Source organism: Oncorhynchus clarkii, chromosome 7, assembly GCF_045791955.1.
Source record: "Oncorhynchus clarkii lewisi isolate Uvic-CL-2024 chromosome 7, UVic_Ocla_1.0, whole genome shotgun sequence".
Lineage (NCBI taxonomy): Eukaryota > Metazoa > Chordata > Actinopteri > Salmoniformes > Salmonidae > Oncorhynchus > Oncorhynchus clarkii.
The window spans coordinates 47,176,335-47,191,130 of NC_092153.1; the positions used below are offsets into that span (position 1 = coordinate 47,176,335).

Below are 14,796 nucleotides of genomic sequence, written 5' to 3' on the forward strand. Positions count from 1 at the left end.
TGCACACTCAGACGAGACTGCTTAGGAATCAGAGTAGATTGCCAGACTGAATTTACGAATGCACCCGAAATGGTTACTTGCATAGTGGAGTCTTTTGTAAAGACATGTAGCTAACTAGCTAGGTAAACAATGAACCATAATCCCAACTCATGATGTTACTATCCTGCATGAATCTGCAGGTAGCTAACCAGCCAGGTTCAATTTTAGCTGGCTAACATTAGGCTGTAACTACAAAAGCAAATGTCTCTGAGATACAAATAATAAGATCATACACGTAATGGTCGCTAGCGAGCCAGCCGCTAACGTTACCTAGCTGGATAACAGTGCACTTCAACCTGAAATGAAAATTACTTTCTGTCAAAATTAGAAATGTGTAATATCTGAAAATGTGTCTAGCTAGACTATCTTACCCGTGCTCTGAAATCAGATTAAATAGCCAGAGCAAATTTACCTGTTATGTCTATCAACAATTGATGCAGTGACATTCTATTGAAATGGTTACTTGCATAGTGGAGTATTTTATTAATATTAAGACATGTAGTTAGCTAGCTAAACAATGAACCATAATCCCAACACATGACGTTACTACCCTGCATAAATCTGCAGATAGCTAACCAGGCAGGTTCAATGTTAGCTAGCTAACATTAGGCTATAACTAGCAATGCAAATGGCTCTGATATAATGTTAGCTAGCAAGCCAGCCAGCTAACATTAGCTAGCTAACAGTACACTTTAACTTGAAATGAAATCACTTTCTGTCACAATTTGAAATGTGTAATATCTAAAAATGTAGCTATCTAGACTATCTTACCCGTGGATGGACACGTCGCCCTGTCACGGATGCCATGGTTGCCCTTAGATTGAAGATGTAATCTGGAGACAGGTGTTTTCTCCATCTCCTTAGCTATCATTCTCAAGTTCCACTGATTTCAAAACCCAGTCATCAACAAACACTTATGCAGTTTTACTATGCGATACATAAAAAAAGCAGCGTTAGACAGGATTATCTTTACACACTGTCCAGCTCAAATAAACAGAAATGTGCTATATGGCAGACCATTCCAATCTCATTATCTCAGCCAATCATGGCTAGCAGGAAGGTTGCTGTCTTTTTCTGTGGCTAAACCAACAGTAATTAAACCAACTAGTTTAATAGTAATTAAACAATTTATTTCATATTTACATATGGCATACAAATTTGTTATTAAGGCACATGAAAGTTCACATGTTCCAGAAGGCATTTCTGCCAAAAATCGCATTTTGATTAAACTGCTCTCCTGTGTGACCCGCGACTGCTCTCAAAATGCTCTCCTGTGTTTCCTGAAATGAGTCACATTTATCAAAGTGCAGCTGCCTCTACTCTTAAACACTTGGATGCTGTTTATCATATCCCCCCTCGTTTTATCAAGGGAGACAATTTTATTACTCATCACTGTCTTCTTTACCAAAAGGTTGGCTGGACCTCTTTGAAGTCCCCTAGATCACATTATTACGCTCTTTTTGTTTACAAAGCCCTGCTCCACAAACCTCCGACTTACCTAACCATCACTGTTAAGATTTAAAATGACAAGTTATTAAACCCCTTCACGGGGTTGGACATTCCGGGAGACTCCTTTGGTGTCTAGTTAGGTAAATCAGCCTTTAATTTCCTTTCCTTCCTCTACAATACACCTGAAAATAGGAGGAATTGATGCCTCTAGGGCAGTTGTTCCCAAACATTTATAGTCCTGTACCCTTTCAAACATTCAACCTCCAGCTGTGTACCCCTTCTAGCACCAGGGTAAGCACACTTTCAAATGTTGTTTTTTGCCATCATTGTAAGCCTGCTACACACACACACTATACAATACATTAATTAAACATAAGAAGGAGTGTGAGATTTTGTCACAACCCGGCTCGTGGGGGAAGTGACAAAGAGCTCTTATAGGACCAGAGCACAAATAATAATACAATAATAATCAATCATTTAGCTCTTTATTTAGCCATCTTACATATAAAACCTTATTTGTTCAACAAACATTGTGAATAACTCAACACAGGTTAATGAGAAGGGTGCGCTTGAAGTGATGCACATAACTCGCAATGTTGGGTTGTATTGGAGAGAGTCTCAGTCTTAAATCATTTCCCGCACACAGTCTGTGCCTGTATTTAGTTTTCATGCTAGTGAGGGCCGAGAATCCACTCTCACATAGGTATGTGGTTAAAAAGGGCATCAGTGTCTTAACAGCGCGATTTGCCAAGGCAAGAAACTCTGAGTGCAGCCCAATCCAGATATCTGTCAGTGGCTTCTGAAAAAATTAAACTTTCACATAAACGCTTGTTGCAATTTGGATGAGGCTCTCTTGTTCAGATATCTGTAAGTTGACTGGAGGCAGGGCATGAAAGGGATAACGAATCCAGTTGTTTGTGTCGTCCGTTTCGGGAAAGTACCTGCGTAATTGCTCCCCCAGCTCACTCAGGTGTTTCGCTATATCACATTTGACATGGTCCGTAAGCTTGAGTTCATTTACACATAAAATATCATGCAATGATGGAAAGACCTGTGTGTTGTCCTTATTAATGCAGACAGAAAAGAGCTCCAACTTCTTAAAAGTGGAACATGAATTGCATCATTCAAGTCATGAGTGAAGTTGTTTGGTTTATTGTTCCCTGGCCACTCTCTGAAAGTCAACCTCAGAGTTTCGTCAGCAACACGTTACAACTGTGGTTTGGGATTCACCATTGCAGAATTTTCCAGCGGAAAAATAATCTCAAAATTCTGTAAACAAAGATTAGAGATCCACACCCAGATTTTGAGGCTGAAATGTACATTCCACAGTTGTAGATGTTAGGAATTTAGGAATATTTGCACACAAATCATTCTACATTTGTTTAAATTGCTGATTTATTTGTGAGCTATGTTGAATATGTTTAATGATCATGGATTTATTTGTGACTTATGCTGAATATATATCCAGCTGAATATATATACAGATCATGCTTTTTTGTTAAATAGATAGACATATTCACAGATCATGGTTTTATTAGTGTAACATTTGAACATATTCACAGATAATGGTTGTCTTAGTGAAATCTTTTATATCTGTGATATATTCACAGATCACGGGTTTATTTGGGAGTTATGGTAAACGTACACATGGATCGTGGGACATTATACTGATAAAATATTGAGACTATTCTGCCCTCATACAGTCAGGAGCGAGTCACCGTCTTTGTTCGCTCACAGTAACGGTCTCTATCCACCAACAACAGTATCTGCTTGTGTGGTACTTTGGCCTTCTGGGTGTTCAATGCACTGAAAATACACAGGTGCACGCAAACACACACACAAACACAGACACACACACACTTTTAGTCCTCTATGGCCCATCAAACAAACTCTTGCACTGCACATATAGGTCAGTGCAGGTCTCTCAGGCTGAAAACCAATTTGTGTTGTGTGTGCTGTTTTGGGGTCTTGATCAAGCTAGACATTAAGTTTAAGGACATAGAGAAGCCAAATCATCCACCCACCTGCCGGTGCTCTTAAATGTTTTTTTTTCCTGGGGGTTCACCTTATTTAAACAAAGAACTGAGAACACAGTGGACTTTGTCATCTTCGCTAATCACTTTAAACAGGACATGTAGGGCAGCTACACTGTTCCCTGACATCATTATGGTCCTCCCACTGGGTAAGAGCATCTCTCCTATCCTCTCCTGGACCTTAGGTTAAGGCCCCACCTTATTAAAGTCCATTAGCCCATAACTGGAGATATACTGTACACCTTTCTGCAAGGTCACTTTCAGCAGACCAGACCCTCACTCCAATAATGTCTGATCCTCTAAGTAAAGATGCATCACAATCACTCTAAACAGATGCTGTTGGAACATACATATTGGTAATAACAGTGGTTATCCCCTTTTATAAGCAGGACTAAAATATCACGTGTGTGAACGTAACCGCGTGTGACCGTGTGCGTGTACGTGTGTGAGAGGGTGTGTTTTTTCCTCCTTGACAAACACTGATTTGCTGTCACAGTGAGTGGGTTTTATTGGGGATAGATTTGTGTATAAATGAGGTCTCTGCATAGGACCACTCAGCCGTACAAACAACCTGTGAAATTAGAATAAATCTGTGGACGGGGCCTGATCTGGGCCTGTGAAACACAGATAATGTCAGCCTGATTGATGGGCTGTGCAGTATAGGACCGTTCACAACTGAGCTGGAGAGAGATTGGAGAGGAAGAGTGGGAATGCAGGATAAGAAGGTAGGGAGTGGGGGAGAGGAAGGTAGGGTGTGGTGGGAGTGGGGGAGAGGAAGGTAGGGTGTGGTGGGAGTGGGAGTGGGGGAGAGGAAGGTAGGGTGTGGTGGGAGTGGGGGAGAGGAAGGTAGGGTGTGGTGGGAGTGGGGGAGAGGAAGTGAGAGTAGGGTTGAGAATGGGGATCAATGGGTAGATGGAAAACAGGAGAGATGGTAGAGATGGTTAGAGGTGTGGAAGAGGAGGATGTGGATGTGACGGGGGAATGGGGAAGATAACAGCATTTACTCTAACAGGGTTAGTTCATATGGAAGACAAGGTAAACGTGTGAGGCAGTGGAGCCATGTTGTGATGTTCCTCCATTTTACAGGAGAAAATATATCCAGACTTGTTCTGTTTATTGAAAACAAGATTTGTTTTCGTAGTCATTCTGATTTTATGAATTAAAGTCCATATCGTTTCAATTCTGTAATTTTCTTGGATGGAGCTGCAGTCTGTGTCTGTCCCTGGAATTGATTGAACTCCCTTAGACAGATATAGCAAATGTCTGGCCTTCCATTGCAGACATGCTTGTCAGTTATTGACAGGGTAAGGACAGGCTTTTTGATAAATTGCACATGGTCTGGGCCACTTCTGTCTTTCAGAATACATCAGTTGACTGGCTGCTCAATCAGTTCAAGTTAGAGCTGCTTAGTTTGCCGCCCAGAAAACGCTTGCTTGGCTGCCACAGGAATAGACCCAAATAGCCAAACTTGAAATGTATTTTTCTTTCAGCCTGAGCTGAGGTTTATTACATTAAGACTGCCATAACACCACTTTGTGTAAAATGGCGCTAGAGAAGAAGGCAGATGTTCAATGTGCCCCCAGCCAATTGTGTTTTTTTGTTTGTTTATTTGCGTTGTTTGTAACTTATTTTTTGACAAATTTTGTACACAATGTTGCTGCTACCATCTCTTCTGTCTGAAAATAACTTCCAGACATCAGGACTACGATTACTCACCACGGATTAGCAGAATCCTTTTTTTCCTTTCATGACTCTGACGAGTCCGACGAGAAGGATAAACTGCTTCCTCGGGAATAGGCCCCAATCCCCGTGATCTGGGTGAAGAGGAGGCGGAAAAAGAGGGGCCGAAGGTTGGGCTGCCTTCTAAGAATTCGTAGGCGATCTAATAAATCCCCACTTACATCCGTTCTGCTAGCAAATGTGCAATCTTTGGAGAATAAAATCAACGAGTTACGTGGAAGATTAAACTACCAACAGGACATTAAAAACTGTAACATCTTATGCTTCATGGAGTCATGGCTGAACGACGACAACATCAACATACAGTTGGCTGGTTATACGATGTACCGGCAGTATAGAACAGTGGTGTCTGGAAAGGCAAGGGGCGGTGGTCTATGTATATTTGTAAACAACAGCTGGTGGATGATATCTAAGGAAGTCTCGAGCTATTGCTCGCTTGAGGTAGAGTACAGCATGATATGATGTAGACCACACTAGCTACCGAGATAGTTTTCATCTGTATTCTTTGTAGCTGTTTATATACCACTACAGAGAGGCTGGCACTAAGACAGCATTGAATGAGCTGTATTCTGCCATAAGCAAATAAGAAAACACTCACCCAGAGGAAGCGCTCCTAGTAGCCGGGGACTTTAATGCAGGGAAACTTATATCTGTTTTACCAAATTTCTATCAGCATGTTAAATGTGCAACCAGAGGAAAAAGACCTCTGGAACACCTTTTCTCCACACACAGAGATGCGTACAAAGCTCTCCCTCGCCCTCCATTTGGAAAATCTGACCATAATTATATCCTCCTGATTCCTGCTTACAAGCAAAAGTTAATACAGGAAGCACAAGTGACTAGATCAATAAAAAAGTGGTCAGATGAAGCAGATGCTAAGCTACAGGACTTTTGCTAGCATAGACTGGAATATGTTCCGGGATTCCTCCAATGGCATTGCAGAGTACACCACAGTCATTGGCTTCATCAATAAGTGCATCAATGTCGTCCCCACAGTGACCATATGTACATACCCCAACCAGAAGCCATGGATTACAGGCAGCATCTGCACTGAGCTAAAGGCTAGAGCTGCCGCTTTCAAGGAGCGGGACTTTAAACCGGAAGCTTATAAGAAATCCCGCTATGCCCTCCGACGAACCATCAAACAGGCAAAGAGTCAATACAGGACTAAGATCGAATCATACTACACCGGCTTTGATGCTAGTCAGATGTGGCAGGGCTTGCAAACCATTACAGACTACAAAAGGAAGCACAGCCAAGAGCTGCCCAGTAACACGAGCCTACCTGACAAACCAAACAATGTCTGTACTCACTTCGAGGCAAAAAACACTGAAACATGCATGAGAGCACCAGCTGTTCTGGTGATCACGCTCTCCTCAGCCGATGTGAGCAAGTCCTATAGACAGGTCAACATTCACAAGGCCGCAGGGTCAGAAGGATTACCAGGACGTGTACTGCAAACATGTGCTGACATCCCAGAAACCCTAGATCCACTCCAATTTGCATACCACCCCTACAGATCCACAGATGATGCAATCTCCATTTCACTGCCCTTTCCCACCTGGACAAAAGGAACACCTATGTGAGAATGCTATTAATTGACAACAGCTCAGCGTTCAACACCATAGTGCCCTTAAAGCTCATCAATAAGCTAAGGACCCTGGGACTAAACACAACTGCAACTGGATCCTGGACTTCCTGATGGGCCACCCCCAGGTGGTAAGGGTAGGTAACAACACATCCGCCATGCTGATCCTCAACACAGGGGCCGCTCAGTCGTAAGTGCTCAGTTCACTCCTGTACTCCCTGTTCATTCATGACTGCACGGCCAGGCACGATTCTAACACCATCATTACGTTTGCCAATGACTCAACAGTGGTAGCCCTAATCACCGACAACGATGAGACAGCCTATAGGGAGGAGGTCAGAGACCTGGCCGTGTGGTGCCAGGACAGCAACCTCTCTCTCAACATGATCAAGACACATGAGATGATTTTGGACTGCAGGAAAAAGAGGACAGAGCATACCTCCATTCTCATCGACGGGGTTGCTGTGGAGCAGGTTGAGGGCTTCAAGTTCCTTGGTGTCCACATCACCAACAAACTAACATGGTCCAAGCACACCAAGACAGTCGTGAAGAGGGCACGACAAAACCTATTCTCCCTCAGGCTACTGAAAAGAATTGGCATGGGTCCGCAGATCCTCAAAAGGTTCTATAGCTGCACCATCAAGAGCATCTTGATAGGTTGCACTCCATAGGGTAGTGCGTACGGCCCAGTACATCACTGGGGCCAAGCTTCCTGCCGTCCAGGACCTCTATTCCAGGCGGTGTCAGAGGAAGGCCCTAAAAATTGTCAAAGTCTCCAGCCACCCTAGTCATAGACTGTTCTCTCTGCTACCTCTCTGCTAAGCGGTACCGGAGCGCCAAGTCTAGGTCCAAGAGTTTCTGCCCCCAAGCCATAAGAGTCCTGAACATCTAGTCAAAAGGCTACCCAGACTATTTGCAGTGCCCCCCTTCCCCCTTTACACAATTGCTACTCTCTGTTGGCATCTATGCATAGTCACTTTAATAACTCTACCTACATGTACATATTACTAATCGGTGCCCCCGCATATTGACTCTGTATCGGTACCCCCCTGTATATAGTCTCGCTATTGTTATTTTACTGCTGCTCTTTAATAACTTTTTACCTTGATCTCTTACTCTTATCCATAATGTTTTTAAACGGCATTGTTGGTTAGGGGCTCGTAAGTAAGCATTTCACTGTAAGGTCTACCTACACCTGTTGTATTCGGCGCATGTGACTAATACAATTTGATTTGATTTGAACAAGATGGTTGAAGCAGAGTGCTTCAATACTGCTGTGATACTCTGCTGTGATACTGCTGTGATATTGCTGTGATACTGCTGTGATACTGCTGTGATACTGCTGTGATACTGCTGTGACTTCTCTGACTCAAGCCACTATCCCAGAATCATCCTTACAGATCAGGGACGGTCAAGACAAGAGGTTAATTTACAGTTACAGATCATCAAAAGATATGCATGCATTATGGAATGCTCTACTTTGTCTCTATACACTGGGTAACACTCAGAAGTTCAGGTTGACTTGTCGGATGTAGACTCGTGCAGTATAGATTGGTGGATGAGGAAAACACTGTAGAGAGAAAAATGAATGGATTAAAGAAGAGAGACGGAGAGAGATGCTGCTCTGACCCTGTGACCTCATTATGCCACCAGGAGACAGCAGGCTCTTTGTTCTCCTTTCTGCCTATGACAGATCCCCCCCGCCCCCTCCTCCCCAGCTCCCTGCATCACACACACACGCATGCGCAGACACACACACACACACACATGCACATGTGCATGCACACATGCACACGCTCACATGGGCTCCCTCTCTCTGTTTCATTTTGCTTGTGGTAGTCTCACACTAACAAGACGATTGTTTTCTGGATGGGGGAACTAGCTATCCCTGTCTTACCCAGGCATTGGTATGCAGACTGTGGTACAGGATGCCACACTAACAAGAGGATGGTTTTTGAAGGGAATTTTGCTTTTGAGATAGATGGAAGAAATTGGATGGTGTGTGACCGCATTATTAAGTAGATAGTGCATACTGACAAAGATTCTCTCACTGTTGAATAGATCTCTCTGTCTCAGCAGCATTCCTTATTTCTTCAATATCTCCATGCTCCAAGTATGGTTTCATTTTTTTTCCCTGCCTCGGATATATGTGTGTGTGCATGTGTAGGGATAACCCACCAGTTCCCTGTGCCCCTGGGGAAATGAAAACAGAGGGATGAGGCCAAGGGATCATTGAGAGGGTTCTCTGGAGAAGAGAACAAGCAAACTTTAAATCAGAATGAGAGGGGCCTCGGCCTGTCGAAGCGCGCGGTGTGTGTGTGTGTGTGTGTGTGTGTGTGTGTGTGTGTGTGTGTGTGTGTGTGTGTGTGTGTTAGGAAGGTTAGCTTACTAAGGTCATTCAACTCAGGGTTGAACTTTTAAACAAATCTGACTAACAGTAAATGTAACATACCGTAAGTGGGTTTCTTTGGAACATTTACAGACCGTTTGTTGTGCATGTTTAAACGTATTGAGTGTAAACCCACACAAGGCATCTGTGTCGAAATGAAAACTGCTGATAGTTACATTCATCAATAAGAAATAGCCCCCAGGAAGTTAAATCTAGAGAGTTAAACAGAAGAGTAAAACTGTTAAGCTTCATTATGTGGAGAGTTTGGTGTATTGTGTTTTGGGTGGAACTCCAGCAGAGAGCAGGACAGAGCTCCAGATGCTTGTTAAATGCTGCCTCACACAATATGGATGCGGTTTCTCTACTGCTATCAGGTGGTTAATAATTTTGACTTAGAGAATTCCACTGAAAACCAACCTTTTGTTTGTTTATTTACTTAATTAAATAATGTTAGTGGGATTTTCTTTACAAGATAACCCTGCACACAATGAACGGGCAGGTGTTTCATGTTAATGATGCTGTTGAGCTAAGAATGGACCAAAATATTGGCATAAATGCATAGTCTTATATTGAAAGTGAAACTGTCTGCATCTTTAGAATAATTCCTGGTGTTTATACAACTGTAAATAATTCAACAGTTTTTTCTATTGTATAAACTCTGAATACTCAAGTGTGGCTTTTTCCTTTCTTGTATTTCAATAAGCTTTTTTAAATGTATATGTTGAAATACTACTGTACTACTGCAACCACATTGAATACTCTCTCTGTCTCCCTCCCTCTCTCTGTCTCTCAGCATCCTACCAGGTGAAGCAGGGGACCTGTGAGGTGGTGGCCATCCACCGCTGCTGTAATAAGAACAAGATTGAGGAGCGCTCTCAGACCGTCAAGTGCTCCTGTTTCCCAGGCCAGGTCGCTGGCACAACCAGAGCCAGGCCCTCCTGTGTGGAAGGTAAACGTACATTGTGTGTGTGTGGCCTGAAGAAGATCCTTGCAGGATTGATATGTTGTTTGTTTATCAATACAGGTACGTGGTGGAGCCTATGTGTGTGCGGGCTCTATTTATTTCATACCGGCCCTACAACCCCCTAAAGGATATGTGTGGGATCACACTTGACTACTGTGTGTGTGTTTGTGTGTGTGTGTACATGTGTGCATATGGCACAGGAGGTTGGTGGCACCTTAATTGAGGAAGACGGGCTTGTGGTAACGTCTGGAACAAATATAGTGTAATGGTATCGAATACATATAACACATGGTTTCCATTTGCTCTGTTCCAGCCATTATTATGAGCCGTCCTCCCCTCAGCAGCCTCCACTGGCATGTGGGTGTCATTTATTTTAATTTGCATATACATGGATGTTAGCAATGTATACCAACGTAGTCTTAGAAGCTGTTCTGACAGTGTAGATCCCATCAGAGCTGTGTTTGAAGGACTTGTTGAAATATTTACCACATAGCCAGACTAAGCCACTTCCTGCATGGACAGGAAGCTGGCACACACTCTAATAGTCTCACAAAGTGCTTTAGTTCTCTACTTCATGATAAAGTGGGTGTGGATTTCTCTATGGTGCAGCCTGTCCCCCATCCTGTTTATAGTAGATCATGTAACATTAAAGGCTCGGGCCACAGCAGGCTAATGCAGGTAATGGAAGATCACTGCAGTGTCGCCTTCCTTCTCTTATCCTCTAGAGGAATACGACAGGAGAGGGAAATATAGCACATCTGGCAGCCTCCGAAGGTTTGGCCCAAGGCCTGAAAAAAAAAACACAATTTAAAAGGGCTCATTTAATTTGGGAAAGCATTCCATTTCACATCAATTCAGGCCTTTCGACCATACAGTATGTCAGATGGTAATAGAAAAATAATTTTCTGCTCCCTCGCACCCTGTCATATCTCTAGACTCAATATTGTTGAATCAGGTTTCCACAAATAAAACCCTTAGGAAAATAGATTACATTTCATTATAAAAAAAGATTGCGGGACAAAAGTGTGTGTTTGTGTGTGTGTATGTGAGAGAGACAGAGAAAGAGAGAGAGAGAGAAAGATGGAGAAATGGAGCAAGAGAGTGCAAGGCGAGGAGTTATGAAGGGGATGGTGTTGTCTTAGCGACGATAGAGAGAGAAAACCCAGGAGTCATTTTGATCGACCTTGCATTGCCTGTCTATGGCGTTGAGGGTTTCCGCTCTTGAGGGAGAGACAGAGCCTCTGAGTGTCAACTGACCCTCATCAGACAGGCCTCCCCTTCTCCCTATCCCCTGGCACATATACACACACACCCTAACTCTGTCGCACAGCCAATCCAGATGAATTAACCCCCCTCCAGTGGGAAACAGATAGTTGTCCCATATGTGAGCGGAGCGGATGAATCAAACAGAACCTGCAGGGACTGGTGAAGTAACCTCAGGCTCTAGCTTTAATGTCTCTGTTTAGCTTCTTCCATGTTTTTTTCTCTCCTGTTCTAAGAAAGAGGTTGTTCTGCGCTGGTCAGCTCAGTTCCAGTCACATAGCTGCTTCATGTCTCAGATACAGATGTGGAGACCTTGGATGGGGGCTTTTCCATTGTACTATATATGAATAACAAGCGTATAGTAATGATGGGAGATTTTTATAGTAAAGCATCTTGCAGTAAAGTGCAGTTGTTATTTGGAAATTCTGTATTTTTTTATGACAAACTACTGTAACAATGTCAATGTTCAACAATACTTGCAGAAACTATTGCATAGGGACCACGCTATGTACGGTCATGTGAATGCATTTTCACAGAGTTTCTGCTAAAGAGTGACTAAAATGTAAATGTATCCCTTTTCCCTCACCTTAAACATATGAGATACAGTTCCTATGACTAACCAATAGAGGGCACTGTTCAACAGCCATTTGTCTTAGAAGTGCCTGCTGGTACCCAAGGCTAGTTTTCTCATGTATTTTTATTTTTTTTACCTGATAGGAAACTTAATAAATATAAATAATATAAATATATTTTTAAGTATCTTAGATATTGGTTTAGAACCAAAAATGTAATAAATGAGAATTCTGGAGAAAGCTGCAAACCCTGAAAAAATACAAATACAGTACATTCAATACACAGAAATGCCTTTACCCCTCACTACATCCCACATGTCTAACCCTCCTAATATAAGAAAATGCCCTAGAGAGCTATTCCACTGCGGACATAGCTATTAAACATCATTAGAGCTGTGCGAGGCACTGTGTCCTCTCAGGCAATGGACAGAGAGAGGCTCTTTCCAGTATCCTCCATTTTGTTCTGGTTTAGTCCCTCTTGGGGTACCTCTCTATATGAGAGAGCTGCCTGGACTGAAGAGGAGCCCTGAGGACTCCAGTGTGCTGCTGTGTTTAACGCTGACCCTCGGGTGTGGTCAGGGGTCTCAGAGATAGCCCTTTGGAGAGAGCCTTCTGGGGGCCATCTGCCCACTGAATAATGCACTGTTGTGACAATTTATAAACTGAAAAATATCCATATGCTGTAACAGTACAGTTCTTTTTTTTATCTCTCAATCTCATTCCCTCCCTAAATGTATGTAGGCCTATATGGTTAGATAGATAATGACTGTAAAGGTGAAAAGCAGTTAAAATATGTCTTGTTTACCACAGTCACACTGTCTCCACTGGGCCTGACAGCTCAGAGTTATAAAGTACCCCAGGCAGAATGATGTCCCTACTGTCACCAGCCAGATGGCCGTCCCCTCACCTTTTAATTTAATACCAGTGATGAGTGTGGTAAGGTTTAGATGAGGGACATCTCCATTATCTGTAAAATACTGTACATCAATTTCCAACAGCTCTTCATTGCAAAGACATTCTGAAAAACCATATTATTGAGACAGGTGTGATGAGTCACAGCACCCAGTAATGGAGCACACCATTCATCACACCTCTCTCGATAAATATGCATTTTTGAAAATGTGTGGCTGTACAGAATTTTGGTCAATTTTGATCAAAAGTGTAGTTACGGCGGTTTGCCTTTGTAGGGCAGAATGTTGTGCTCCATTACCGGGTGTTGTGAAGTCTGACCTGATATCATTAAGCCAGCTTGTTCAAGACCAACGGCTGACATTTTCCTGTCTCACTGTATCAGAATCTCACAGCTTTCTTCATCCCCTCTTTTCTTCTCTTCTTCGGTTCATCTTGAAGCACATTCCCTTCAGGCTTTATATGGGAATTACTGGAGACTGTCTTTAGCTGTGTGTTGGTTAATAAAGGCGGTGTTGGAGTTGGAAGCAGAGACTGGAACGCCCCCTTATGACTTCCTTCTTGCTGGGCAGCTCTTAGATCCAGTCTATGGGGTTGAATTCATAATCACCAATAAGCAGAGGTCAAGAAGATCACTTCCATTTATCAGGACACACCGTGGGGATGTCCACGTGGAGAGATTGGCGGTCGGTGCCAGCGCTGGATTATACTGCATTATTATACAACATTAACCCGTGTCAAAGTCAGCTTTACCAGCGTGAGTCAATATGGGTGTAAATCAAGCCATTTCATTCTAACAGAACGGCGTGAATGGATTTAGATTGTTATCGCTGAGTTTGGCTTCCGATGGTGGAGAACTCGTCTTAAGGTGCTGTGTTTTTGAACCCTCCACCGGAGGGGGTTTAATTCACTTGTATTGGCTGTGTGACAGGGTTAGAGTTGTGTGTATGTGTTTGTGTGCGTGTGTGTGCACATATGTGTGTGTGTATGTGTGACAATGTGAGTGTAAATCTGAGCAAGTATCTACAGTACCCGTCAAGTTTGGACACACCTACTCATTCCTATTTACTTTTTCTACATTGTAGAATAATAGTGAAGACATCAAAACTATGAACTAACACATATGGAATCATGTAGTAACCAAAAAACTGTTAAACACATAAAAAAAACATTTTCAATTTGAGATTCTACAAAGCAGCCAGCCTTTGCGTTGATGACAGCTTTGCACACTCTTGGCATTCTCTCAACCAGCTTCATGAGGTAGTCACCTGGAATGCATTTCAAATAACAGCTGTGCCTTGTTAAAAGTACATTTGTTGAATTTCTTTCCTTAATGCATTTGAGAAAATCAGTTGAGTTGTGACCAGGTAGGGTTGGTATACAGAAGATAGCCCTATTTGGTAAAAGACCAAGTCCATATTATGGCAAGAACAGCTCAAATAAGCAAAGAGAAACAACAGTCCATCATTACTTTAAGACATGAAGATCAGTTAATGTGGAAAATGTAAGAACTTTTAAAGTTTCTTCAAGTGCAGTCACAAAAACCATCAAGAACTATGATGAAACTGGCTCTCACGAGGACCGCCATAGGAAAGGAAGACCCAGAGTTACCTCTGCTGCAGAAGATACGTTCATTAGAGTTACCAGCCTCAGACATTTCAGCCCAAATAAATGCTTTACAGGGTTCAAGTAACGGACACATCTCAACATCAACTGTTCAGAGGAGACTGTGTGAATCAGGCCTTAATGGTCGAGATGCGGCAAAGAAACCACTACTAAAGCACACCAAGAAGAAGAAGAGTCACGAGCAATGGCCATTAGACCGGTGGAAATCTGTCCTTTGGTCTGGA

The 14,796-nt window shown here is 42.8% G+C and overlaps 1 protein-coding gene across 1 annotated transcript in view; it reads left to right on the forward strand.

Annotated features, from left to right (window-relative positions):
* LOC139414287 (TAFA chemokine like family member 4b) overlaps positions 1-14,796 on the forward strand; it is a 46,704-nt gene that overhangs the window by 20,260 nt on the left and 11,648 nt on the right. Inside the window, exon 4 of the mRNA XM_071162196.1 lies at positions 10,032-10,187. Coding sequence (XP_071018297.1) covers positions 10,032-10,187 — 156 coding nt within the window. The remainder of the gene's footprint in view (positions 1-10,031; positions 10,188-14,796) is intronic.